General features: G+C 35.9%; 1 protein-coding gene across 3 annotated transcripts in view; it reads left to right on the forward strand.

Moving 5' to 3' along the window:
* ZZZ3 (zinc finger ZZ-type containing 3) overlaps positions 1 to 13,684 on the forward strand; it is a 56,617-nt gene that overhangs the window by 24,481 nt on the left and 18,452 nt on the right. For all 3 annotated transcript variants that reach the window (XM_036387907.2, XM_036387910.2, XM_036387909.1), the window contains exon 3: positions 1,717 to 3,278. In XM_036387907.2, coding sequence (XP_036243800.1) covers positions 1,768 to 3,278 — 1,511 coding nt within the window. In that variant the 5' untranslated portion in view covers positions 1,717 to 1,767. The remainder of the gene's footprint in view (positions 1 to 1,716; positions 3,279 to 13,684) is intronic.

Raw genomic sequence — 13,684 nt, forward strand, 5'->3', positions numbered from 1 at the left:
CTTTTTCTTTGTGCAAAATGATGTGCTGTCATAGCAGTTGTTTATGAGCTATACCACATGTACACAAAATTAATGTGCTTTCCTCTACAGTTTTGTCCAAAACTACACCAAGCAATGCTGTTAGGATACATTGCTTTCCTTAAGAAATACTGCTTGCATTGTGAATTTCTAAACACACAACACAGTAAACACTGGTAATTGTTAAACAGAATTTTATTGGATGAGAGTGTACTTGTCTTGTCTCATTCTCTTTCCTGTTCTAGAACCATCTGACACTTAAATACTAGATTTGGGAGAATTTATGAATTTATGTTTTTGTTTTCCCCTTCTTCACTGAAAATGAAAAATGCCTCTTGAAACAAGTTTCTCTATTTTTTATTTTCAGCATTTCTAAGTAATGTGTGAAAGGTTTGATTCCATATTTAAAATTTGTACTCTTCACATCATATGACAGTTGAAAGGATTTGTATAATCTGGAATTAGGGTAGATGAAAAAGGGAAGATGAACTATTGTGCACAAATGTGAAATGAATCTGTTCATTAGCAAGGCTATTATGACAGGTCTGTGGTGATACAGAGTTTGACACACTGAACTTTTAAAGATTAAATTAATAGAAGGGTAAGACTGAACAGGGTTCTCCTAAAAATTATTTTGAGATGCTGGGCAGGTCAAGTACTCCTACATTTCACCCTGAAATGTGAAATACAGCCACCTTAAATGAGATGTTTTAAACTCACCTTTGAGTCTGACTTTACTTAAATCTGATCAGAGTGGTGATCCATCTCACCAGCTGAGACAGCCTTCCAGTACCTCAGATGAGATTCCTGGTAGAGTTAGGCTTTTGTTGTCAGAAGTGATACAGAAGTAGGAGAGGCCCCACCTGAAATAAGAAAAATAAGAAAAAATATTTTTGCTTTAAGGACTGGAACAGGTTGCCTGGAGAAGTTGTGGAATATCTGTACTCAGTGTTTTGCAAGACTCAGCTGGATAATGTTCCATGTAACAAAATCTGAATTTAGGCCTCATGTTCATTTCAATGGAAAGTTGGATAGAATTGGCTCCCAAAGGCTTTTCCAGCTGGAATGATTTTATGCTTCTGATTCAGAAATTTTGTTTTATTTCATTTTTACTAATAATAACTCTAAGTATTTTTTAGTGGTGTGCTTTATTTTTTTAATTCCTTGCTAAATTAGAATTGCAGTTCTGTTTTGTTATATATGAGAGATTTGTTTTTTCTTTAAGCAACAACTGAGTAAGCAAATGCAATTTTAATGGTTTACTTTTTAGTCTGTGAAACCGTGTAACTGGAAACTGTGGGATATTAAAAATACAGTCTTGTACCTTTAACTTAACAGAAAAATGTAAATAATAACACAAATACATTATAATATATGTACAATACATAAAAATAGTGTATTTTAGTAACTAGAGCCTAACTGGGACATTCTAGCCTTACATAAGGCATAAATATGAGCAATACTCACACAAGTACTAAAGCCAGAAGAACCACAAATACCAAGTCAGCTACTTTGTAGCTGAGATGGAAAAATTTAGTGCACTAAAGAAACACCACGGAAAGAAGCAGTATGAATCCATTGAATGGCTTATTCAGTTTTACATTGGTACATTTGTGACAATACATTCTTCACATTTGCTCTGTCTCTAGGTGTTATTTAATATTTTTTCTGACTGTTTTGTTTACATTTTTTTCGAAGGTTTCCCAGTGAGTGGATCACAATGAACATACTTTAGGGACTTGCCATAGTATGGCTGCTTCTCGATCTACTCGTGTTACAAGATCTACAGTGGGTTTAAATGGTTTGGATGAAAATTTTTGTGGTAGAACATTAAGGAATCGCAGTATTGCTCATCCGGAGGAGGTCTCAGCCCATGCTCAAATCCGATCCAGGTCACCAAAGAAGAGGCCAGAGTCTGTGCAAACTCAGAAGGGCAGCAACGGTGGCAGAACTACTGACTTGAAACAGCAGAGTGCTCGGGAGTCATGGGTGAGCCCTAGAAAGAGAGGGCTGTCCACTTCGGAGAAAGATAATGGTGATAAACAAACTGTGGAAAATAGTGAAAAAAAGCAAGCAGAACCTGTTTCACCAGTTTTGAAAAGAATTAAACGCTGCCTGCGTTCAGAGGCACCCAACAGTTCTGAGGAAGACTTGCCCACTAAGGCAGAGAAGGAGCCATTGGAGAATAAAAGCTTGGTGTCGGACAATGATGCAGCCTCCACGGGGACTAAGCGAGCTTGTCGATGTCTTATATTGGATGATTGTGAGAAAAGGGAAGTTAAAAAGGTGAATGTCTGTGCAGAAGGGTTTAATAATTCTGCAGTAGTTGAGGAGGTTGCAGGTTATCAGACTGTCAATGGAGTTGGTGAGAGAGACTCAAATTCTCTTAACTGTGATGACTGTCAGGTTGATGGGAGCGCTAAGCAGAACAGTGCTGGTTCCCATACGCCCAAGGACAAAACAGTAGCAGAAAATGGAAACTCATTTGCCCATTCTTCGTTGCTGCTTAATAGCAGCAAAGAGGACAGTGTTGTAGACCATTATGTGCCTTGCACAAACTCTCAAGAACAGGTAAAGTTAGAGGACCACAAACCAATAAATGACTGCTTGCCTGAGGAGCATGCTAATCAGGCATTTGAGCCAGCTACAGGGTCCTTTTCTGAAATCCAGTCATCTTTGTTAAGGGATTCGGAGGAGGAGGTGGATGTTGTAGGAGATAGCAGTGCCTCTAAGGAACAGTGTGCTGAAAACACCAATAGCAACCTGAATACTCACCAAGACAGTGCATCAATCTCAGGTGAACCTGAACCACATTCTTCAGTGCTGAACTGTGTTTCGGCTCAGATGACAAATATGTTGGAACTTCAAGAACACAGATACACGTTAAGAACTTCACCACGAAGGGCTGCCCCTGCCAGAAGTAGCCCTCCTAAAAATAACTCTCCTTGCAGAGAAAACGGACAGGTTGAGGAAAATAATCTTAGTCCTACTGAAAAGAATGTACCTGTAGGTATTAATAATATCAATGGATCTCCCAAAAAGTCTGAAGAAATCAAACAGAATGAAAAAGAGAGAAATAGTAATACAGGGGATCATGGGAGTGATGGACTAAGAAAGCCACTTTCTGAGTCTAGGCTTGTTGCTGGATTTGTACCATCTGCCAAAGAGAGTGCCAACATCCACACTGCAGAGGAGGATGAGGAAGAGCCTGATGTGTATTACTTTGAATCAGATCATGTGGCTTTGAAACACAACAAAGAGTATGTGTAACTATGGTAACCATGAATTCTGCTTTTGTTTCTTACCAAAAATATAATATTATCACAAAAATTATTAAGTATTTAACATACTTCCACAAAAATTTAAGTGCTTTATAATTTTCATTCTCTTCAGTCTTCATTTTTCTTGTTTCTACCTAAAACAAAATTAAACTTTATTTAATATGCAGTATGGTACAGCAATGAGGTTTATACATTTCTAGCAATCAGGATTCTTGAACCAGAACTTGTTTTTTTTTTTTCTCCTTTGGGTATTTTTTTCTTTAAAAATGCATCTGTTATTTATTTTCTCTTAAAACTAGCTGGAAGGAAAACCAAAGGAATTATAACCTTTAATTAGATCTCAGTCATTTATCAGCATATCCAATGGACACTGCAGATAAAGCTTATACATAATCATTCTGCTGTACATAAAGTTAAAGTTAGATATTTTTTTCAGAGTGTCATGGGAAACAACTCAGCATTATTGTGTTCAGGAAGATGAATTTAACAAATGCAGCAACTCTCTCCAAAGTAAATTATGTCTATATTATTATTATTATTATTATTATTATTATTATTATTATTATTATGTGAGTAATTTTAATGTTTATCATCTGAATGTCTGTGAGTAGAACTGTGGTAACTATACCTTGTGGTAAATGTACAAGAGCTTTTGAAACAAAAGGGCAGTTCACTGAAGAAAGGTTACATGGAGAAAATTTGTCTTCAGGTAGTAGATCAGGACACAGTTTTTTATTTCAGTCTTTGTAATGCTGTTTTTACTTCTGTGTTTTGCTCTTTAGAGTAGGTGTTCTGTATTTTGTTGTGAGTTCTGAAAGGCCAAGGGCAGATGATCCTCAGTTTGCTTCGTACGAAGGGTTGAAGCACTGGTAGTAGTTCAGTGTAAATGTGGTAAATGTTCACAGCACAGTTCCTGTGAATGTGGGGCACAAGGCACAGATGATTGTTTAATCCAGTATGACTGGATTTTTGATATTAGAGTTGCATTGTTTATATAGTAAAATTTTGTTCAGTATTGGATATGAATAAATCATTTCAATCAGAAAATTTTGAATTCGAGCATGGGTTAGACAAACTGTGATTTCAAAATAATGATCAAATGATGGCTTCAGCCATCAGTCCAAAGTGGACACTTTCCCAGTAGATAGAAAGAAAATTACAAATGGGGAAAATGGACTGTTGTCTTTTGACTCTCTTAGGATGATTTTGGATCTGTATGAAATATTACTTCATCTGATGTTAGTATACAGATTCATTAGTAATGTGGTTTGGTGTAGGGGGTCATATTTATTATAAATACTATAAAAATAATAGTAGTTTTTTCTATTCCTAAACACAGATCTAAATTGTCCTTGGAAATTTCAGGTATGTGCCCTAGTGTTAGCTTTTGAACATACTCAGTTCTGAAGAAATGGGTAGGTGGTGTTCAGATTGGCAGCCTGTTTGTGAGACCTTGTTGGGGAGCTTTTAAAATTGCAAGTAGGACTTGGTAACTTGCAACCAACTTGTTGCCTGAATGCAAAATTCCAAAAAAAATGGTTATTGTTTTTATTCTGTCTTATATTTCTACTTTCCCAAAGGGAAACATGCTACTGAGGAGAGGGAGTGTTAGCCTTATCTTTTCTTCATTTAAAAAAAATTTGATAGAACTGGTAAACTACAGCCATCCTTTTTTGTTGTTTACATTTATAAGAAAATAAGCCTGGTATATTGATGGTTCTGCATGGTAATAGGATCCTTCTAAAGAACTGACATTTTGACATATGAATGCAGTTGTCATTTATCCAGAATTTCATGCTTCAAGAGTAAACCTCTAAAACTGTCCTCTATCCACTTTTAAAAATAGCAAAGTTCATTAGAGGATGCCCTTAATTCATGTAACAATTTTTGAATAGTGTCTTAATTATACCCTTGTTTAATCATTTGGTTACTTATTTTCTAAAGTATTAAAGTAAAAAAAAAAACAAAAAAACAAACAAACCAAAAAAACAAACCCAAACTCTGGCAGTTTATCTGAAATGTATTCCCTGATGGGTCAGATGCAAAAAATTCCAGGGTTCCCATGCTATTAATGCAGGTTCAGCTGGAGGTAAAGGATATTCACTTTGCTTCTGGTAGTTCTGGCTAAGCCAAATGTTCTGGTGTTCTGCATGTCACATCTTCAAATGGTACAGTTCTGTTTTTCTGCCCTTCATCAGTTTGGGATTGTTATGGGTGATTATTTCTCTGGTTTATGTTTCTGTTCTCTTTGAAAGGCCAGTTCAGGGCATGAGCATCTTGGCTAGGTTGAGGAGGCAGATTTCTCCTGGATGGCATTAGTATAATTCTTCAGGTGTTCCATGGCAGAAAAAAATACATTCCTCTGTGTCATAGAAGCAATTTTATGTGGCTGTAAATTTATATTATTTCTTGTTACATTACATAGCTTGTTGACATATGTATTCATACAGTTGGTTTTCACTGTCCAAGAAATTATTGTGACATTGAGAAAATATGAATATACTGAAGCCTTTAAGAACCACTGATAAGACTTGCTATAAGAAAAAACAACCCCTAAATGTAAATTGTTGTATTTCTGTATGTATTTTGATGCTTTTTGAATATTAACATGTTTAAGCAATATTCATATATTAATATTTCTGGGAAAACTGGATGATATAATAGGAAAAATAACTATCACAGATTATGAAATACTATTATTCAGACAGAAGGCTGAAATGATGGATGTTCCCACAACTTCTTTATTAAAATAGATCTGTCCTACAAAGACAGAGATGAGATCTCTAAGCAGAAATTTTATCACAATATAGACATTTTTGTAGATAATAACAGACTGATCTGGGGGTTGTATAGTTGTGAAGTGTTGTTAATGTTGTCTGTTGCTACACACATAATTGGAATTTTTGTGTATTGTAACTGCTCTCAGAAAAGTATGGTTTAGTGTATATTTGAGAATTTTGCTTCTGTGTTCTAGCTCAGAAATATTTGCATTTTCTCCTGAGATACTTTCATCAACACTGAACTTCCTGATGTAAAACTTTCTACACTGCTGAATTTTATAAGCTGTTCCTAGTATTTTGCATATGTCTTTCCTCAGGCATTTCTCATATCTCTTTGCTGTATCTTTTTATGCTGTAATTCTGTCTCATACTATAGCAGCTTAATTTAATTTTCTGTCTGGTGCAGCATTTTATTCTCAGAACTTTCTGCCTTTGCCCAGTGTTTCATTTAGTGCCCTTTTCTGGTTTTGTATTTTTTCTTCTTCTTCCTCTCTATTTCCTTTGGAGATTTATAATGTTTGGCAGGTATTAGCAGGCACAAAGGCACAATCTGTGTTTGACTCTTAGTCCTGGGTTCTAGATGAACTTGTGATTGAAGAATTGAGGTGTCACAAGCATATAATGCATTATAGAATGCATTTCTAGGACTCTATAAACTGCAGTTGGCCTTACAGGAACCACTTAGACCTGGAGCAAGATCACTGAAAAAGAAGCCTTAGGCATGAGCAGTTTCCTGCAGACATTTAATTCTAAGAGTTAGGACTTGTTCAGTAGATAAGTATTTTCATGCTTCTTTATTTCTTAATAGTGTTTAAAATTACAACAGCTGCACTGGCATTTAAAGTGAAGACAGATCAAATGAGGATTTTAATACATCTCTTAAAACCCAGATTCTGACCTACAATGGGTTGTACTGTTGCAGAGTTCTTGGCAGCACAGACAACCATGCGGGATCATGCAACAATCAGATAGATTTACATATACTTAACAATTGATGATAATACTGTTTATGTCTTTGGATCCACCTTTAATATTATATGAATGTGAGAAAGAAAAACATTTTTAGCATTTCCTGTAGCATCTATATTTTACTCAGTCACAAATTTTCTGCCTACAGAATCAAATTAAAGCAGTTCTGTAAAAAGTTCATCTGATTGCACTTGAATTGTTAGACTAGGACTTGGTGCGCCTTGCCATACCAGTTATTTGAAAACTGCCTTAAACACAGTCTTCTTAAAGTGTAACTGTAATGTCCTCTTTTTAAATTTCTAATATTCTAACTTTACCTGCACCATGGTTTTTCCTTAACTGGAAAAGTGAAAATATACATGTCTGTCTTTGAATATATATTGGCTAATCATAATAGATCTGTTTTATAAATAGATCCTGTATATTCAGCTATGTGTCTCCAAAGTAAAGTTAAATTGATCATACAGTAGGGATTTATTTCAATGTAGAGATAAGTCTTAACATTCCTTTGTAATTATGTCATGTAGCTATGAGTAGCTAATTATTCATTTTCTTGAGATGTTGGTTTTAGTCTGTGGGAACTTTGTTTCTGACTTTGTTTCATCTTAAGGAATAAAGGGAATTGGTGTAAATCAGGTTACTTTTCATAGTAGCAGTTTTAATCCATACCTCTGAGTAATTTGTAGAATATATCACCAATATAAAAGAATTGATGAAGTACACAATTTTAGTGAAGAAAAAGAGAAGTTAATAATTTTAGAAAACCAAGCATAAATGCCATATGTATTAGATTACAATGTGATTTAATTCATCCTATGTTCCACAAAACTGGTGTGGCATACAATGATATTTTTCTTAAATTACCTATTAATGTAAAACTAAAACATGAAAAGTCAGTGTTTTTACAGAGAGTAGTTTCTATTGTCTGGTAGATTGGTCTGTGTTCTAAGTAAACAAAACCAAGATTAGCTTTAAGTAAAATTATGTAGAAGTTGGATGCAGCAGGTAGTTGATCCACAAAATAGAAATACAATGGAAATCAATTAGAAGCTTGTAATATGACTTTCTGATCAACTTCAGTTTGCCTTTGCAGGTAATTGTATTACTAAAATCTGACAATATAACAGGCATGCAACCACATTTATTTATTAAATCCTTGTATTTTACTACAGCTTAACATATGAAGTATTTTGAGAAATTTTTACTGCCAGCGTTACTGTTTTATCATGTTCTATAAGATAATTTCTCTCTATACATACTTGTCAAAGGAAAAGTTATGTGACACAAAAGTTTTGCAGGACTAAAGATTAATATTTGGTTAAGAATATTGTAATCATATAATCATATTTTTTATTACATAAACTATTCAGTAAAGACTAGAGCTCTTACTTTTCAAGAGGTGATGCCTTGGGCATGTGCTGCATCAGCATTTTGCTCCCTAGGAATGGGCCCACTCTGGGAGCCATTAAATGTCAGGTACATTTGTCACAGGCATTTTTCTTCCCTGAACAGAGGCAGCCACAGCATCATCCCAGTCAACAGCCCTGGCAAACACAGTGCATTCCTCACTTAAATAGTGCATTCTGTGAGAAGTAAAGCTTGTTTTCTTTTGGATTTGTGTCCTTTACCCCTTGGATTCCTTCTTGATTTGCCTCCTCTTCTTTTTCTGCCTACATCTGTGTAGGCACTTCCAAGAGTCCTCTGTTGCAGCAGCCCACTCCTGGAAGAGAGTGTGAACTCTCCAGTGCAGAGATGGTTCCTTTTGGCTGCCTTGGTGTGGTACCTCTGGATGTGTGGGGTTATGGATTGATGGAGGAATGTGACAAGTAACAGCTGAATTCTGCTTGCCTGTCTCTTGTAGTGACAGTACTTATGGTCTCACCTCCTTTACAAGCTGCCAGTTTTTGGAGAATGCACAAGAATTCAGTTTATCTTTCCAGTTTCTTTGGTCAACATGGACCAAAAATCTTGGAGGGGAAGAATACACAAATATTTTAAAAAATCCAGCCACAAACAACAAGAAACCTATTATTCTAATAGAATAAAATGTAGAAAATTGTTTTTCTGCTTGATTATTTGGAAGTGCTTACTATTTCTAAGAATGCTCATTAGTAAATTCATCTAAACTGGAAAATTAAGGTTCAATAAATAATAAAAAGGGTTTTGAGGTGTAGGAAATACCACTTGGAAGCAAATATCAAATGCCATAGGAATCACAGTCCTGATTTAAAAGAAAAGAGCAAGAAAGCCAAGGGAAGATGGGGCAGTAATGTATTGACCAGCACAGCTGTGTGGAGAGTGAGGCTCTGCCTGTGGTTTTGGCTGCTGACACAAGGACACTTAGAAGCAGTAAATTGTGGTTATACCAGTTATGTCAGTGTAGAGTTGTGTGGTGGAACAAGGAATAAATTAATGCTACCGTAATTGCCTACTTGGTAGGGATCACTAAAATATTAGTAGGCATAATGATGCCACCAAGAAGACAAGAACAAAGTGACTACCATTTGCTTTGAGAGTGGATTATCTTTAGGATTATCTTTGTATAGTCAGTTTTAACTAACCCAGCTTGAAATTGCTTCATGACCAGTTTTAAGTTTTTGTTCTGGTCTTCCATAAAGTTTTAACAGCATTTCTAGCATGAACTGCAAAACTGACCAGCAGTATCTTTTAAAAAGAAATTGCACAAGTACTACATATTGTACTAGCTGCTTTCAGTCAGCAGGGAGCCCTAATCAATCCAGTTGTTCCTTTGGTACAACAATTCATGCATTTGGGAGTTAGAAAGCTCCTACTTTTTGGTTTCCTTAAAACTTTGTTCTTGGTAGGAATAGCCAACTGATTTTTCATTTTTTTGTTATTGCACATCTTTATTTTGCTTTGGAGAGCTCAAAGTAAAAATATTGCTGCTCTTTTGTATTAGCAGTCTTTGAAAGCCTGGTGCTTCCTAAGCCAAGGACCAACAGCTGTTTTAGTCCATGGTTTATTACAATGAGTACTAATAGCACTACATATTTTACCAATATTCTTCTTTATTTCTAACTTTTTTTCCACTTGTTTAGCCAAAAAATAGTGATGAATAATGCTTTGTATTGCTGTTAGAAATTCAGCCACTCATGATTGTAGATCATGTTCTTGTAATTCGGTTCTAATATTCAGATATCACAGATACTTGAGAGGAATATATTAATTTGTTCCTATAGCAAGAATATACACCTGAATAATTGAGTGTATGTGTGTGTCTTGTTTGGGTGAAAACCTGCAGAAACTAATTTAGAGTGAGTTGAAGGAGTTCAATAATCAGTGTTTTCAGCTTCCTCTGCTTGTTTTACCTGAGGATTTCTGTGCAGTTGGGTCAATTTCAAGGGAACACGGGTCACTCTTACTTTGTCTCTGGAATAAAGCTCCTTCTGATTGTTTGCTTTCCCCAGCATCTTTCTAGAGAAGAATACCCAAGTGGGCATGCTGGAGGAATTGGTGATATTTTCCCTCAGTAAAGGAATTGAGACCATTCTCATTAGAAATGATGAGAGGGAAGGAGAAAAAGTTTGGGGTGTGCTGTCAGTCTGTGCTATTTGTGAAGGAAACAATTTCTGTCATTATCTCATGTCAGTTCAAGCCTGAAAAATAGAGGAATGACAGGGACCTGTATCTTCTTCTCTGCAGAATGTCACTGTCCTGCAGGCAGATGGTCTAGAGTGCTGTCAATATCAAAAAGCTGTATTGAACTGTGTTAACTGGGAGAGGACTGATGGATGCTGTTTTGTTGACAAGACTGAAACAAGTTCTGTGGTTTTTTTAGAGGCACAGAGACCTAATTTCTACTAAAAATTCTGAAAAGTTGCTGGAAATGTAGGTATTTGATAAGGGTGCTTTTGTACAGCTAATACTAAATCCTGCTGAGTGTGTTGGACAGCTCTTGATGAGAATGAGGCCTCTTTTTTTTATTACATTTTTAATATCCAATATATGAGGCCATATATGAGTATGTGTTCTGTTTATGGGGAAGAATTAAAAATTAAACAAAGAAGGGGACATCACAAGTTGATAACCAATAAAATACTTTTCAGGTGGTTGAAACACAAAATCTGAAGCTGATGAAAGGTAAAATTTAGTGGAAAATGGGTTTTTTGCATCCAGGTAAATTACTGCAGTACGATTTACTTTTTTGCCTTAAGATTTGTTGGGTTCTTAAAAATGTCCTTTAAAAATGTGCTTTTTGGGTTAATTGTGTTTTGTTTTAAATAGGTGTGAGGCTGACATTCAGAAATAGTGCTTTGTGTTCCGTTCTTGGCTCAGTAGACGTGAAGAAGCCATATAATATGTACTTCAGTTGTTTAATGTATAACATAGAGATGCAGTTCAATTATTAACTTACCTTTGAACTACTTTAAGATGTCTGAAGTATGAATATTAAATATGCATAGTGAAAGTGCAGTAAATGACAGTATGTGTAAAGAGGTTAAGCCAGAGTAGAAAGCAGTCTAATAAGTAGATTACCTTGGTCATAGTGTCTAAGCATTAGGTAGGTAAAAATCCACCATATGCTGCTTCCTCCAGGCATAGGTGCTTTTAAAAGCCCTGACAAGGGTTGATATATGTATGCTTTATTGATTATACCCTTTGACTCTTTTCTGTTTCTGAAGGGAGATCAAAGAAGGGCCATTCTGCATCAGTCTCTTGTGCTTTCTAATTGCTGTTGTGCTCTGCATGTCCAGCATTGAATCCCAGACTCTTCAGGAGTGCAGTTAGAGATTTTTTAAATCTTAGTTACGCGTCAGAATAATTTGCAAGAAACTCTGCAGTGTCAAAATTACTGTATTTTAATTACTGTGTTGTGACACTGGCAAAGATTTCAGGCCAAGCTTAGGAGCTGGGAGCAGCTGTTATTTATGAACTCAAACAAAATAAGCCCAAACCAAAAAACCATACTTCTTTGAAATGACAGGGTTGTGTTTGATCTGATTCACAGGTTTCTCCAGGGAGCCAATTTCTTTAACTACAGCTCCTTGGGTGACTTGGAAATTCTAAGTGCAATTAATGTTTTCCTTTTCCTACATAATTTACAGTCTTCACATTTTTAATATCCAATACTTTCTCTTAGCATCTAATGAAGGATGCTAAAGTTTTTTTTAAAGTGCTGTTAGTAGACCAAAGTCCAGAGTAATAAATGACCTGGGTTGAACAGGTTGTAATCTGTACTTTGCTGGAGTGCCAGCAGATGGCAATGAAACAAAGACTTGCTCAAATCCTCCTGGTGACTAACAACCAGTTTTGTGTCAGAGCTCTTGGAAATACAAAATAACAAGGTTTTTATATATATATTTTAGCTGTGTTTTATTATGAGACGTGTGTACACCCTCACAGTTCCTACCTGCACAAGAACTAATGAGTACTTCTAAATTATGGTACTCATTTTTATTGTCAGAGCCCCCCAGAATTGATGGTACTGTACATTTTAACATGCTGTGAACTATATAACTGGAGAAGTGCATTTAGTTTTGGGAGTGGAAATTGATGACCACCAGCTGCACATCATTTTAGAAGTCAGGAGGATAAGTAACTTCTTTTTAATTAGGCATCAAAGTACATATCTTTGCAAGTACTGAGTGATGTAAGGCAAGTGTAGCTGCCAAAGTACTTTCAACTGACTTTGGATATTGATTTAGAGTTGTTTTTTTTTTAATTGGTGTGAACGTTATCAACAGCCACTTTATTTCCCCCACTAATTTGATTTAGCTACCTAAAAGGTAAAAATCTTTGTTTTGTACTATCAGCTGCTCGCATCACTCATTCAACTAAGGATGTTCTCTTCAAGGGAGAGGAAACCTGCAGAAACTATGGAGAGACTGTGACTGACAGAATCTTACTGTAAAAATGAAATATTTTATTTAAATATTCTGAATGATGTGGTCCCTTTTATAGGTCATTGCCAAGTTATTTAGTATAGAAAAAAAGAGTCAGCTTAAGAAACATGCAGTTTTTAAGGCAGATTTATTCCATATTTATATAGTGTTTTCTAAAGGTTGCTGTTAGGTTCTGACACATAGAAACTAAAATCTGTGATGTGACTCTGAGTACTCTGATGGGAAATGTAAATGCTATTAGACAGGAAAGAATGGAGGGGAGAGGCATTTTGAAAGTAGATCTCAGCAACCTGGATTGGAATGGATGTAGGTCCCACTAAGGCAATAGCTGTGCTGTTCTCAGGTTTTGTCACAGGCAAGAGAGGAGAGGAGGCTGCTGTGTCCCTAATCACTGGTAGGACAAGATTCATGGAAATTAATTGTGTAAGACCTACTTGCTTATGGCATGACTTCCATAAATCTGGCTCTGCTCTGTGATAAAGACTTCATGGAGCAGTCCAAATGAGTGGAATACTTGTCACTGCAAAAGAAAAACTGAATCAGCAGGGATTTCTGCTGATCACTGTCAATCTGTAAGAAACAGCTTTCCTTTTTGAAATATCAGTCCCTCAAACCCCTATGTTAATCAAGGTTTTTCAGCAGAGATTCTGAAGCTGTTTTGTGCTATGGGGAATGATTCAAGTGTTCATCCAGAAGCTTCCTGGCAATTAACATGATGTAAGAACTTGCAAGAGTGTTTCCATACTGGGATTGTGGAAAGAAAATTACATTC

Source organism: Molothrus ater, chromosome 9, assembly GCF_012460135.2.
Source record: "Molothrus ater isolate BHLD 08-10-18 breed brown headed cowbird chromosome 9, BPBGC_Mater_1.1, whole genome shotgun sequence".
Taxonomy (NCBI): Eukaryota; Metazoa; Chordata; class Aves; order Passeriformes; family Icteridae; genus Molothrus; species Molothrus ater.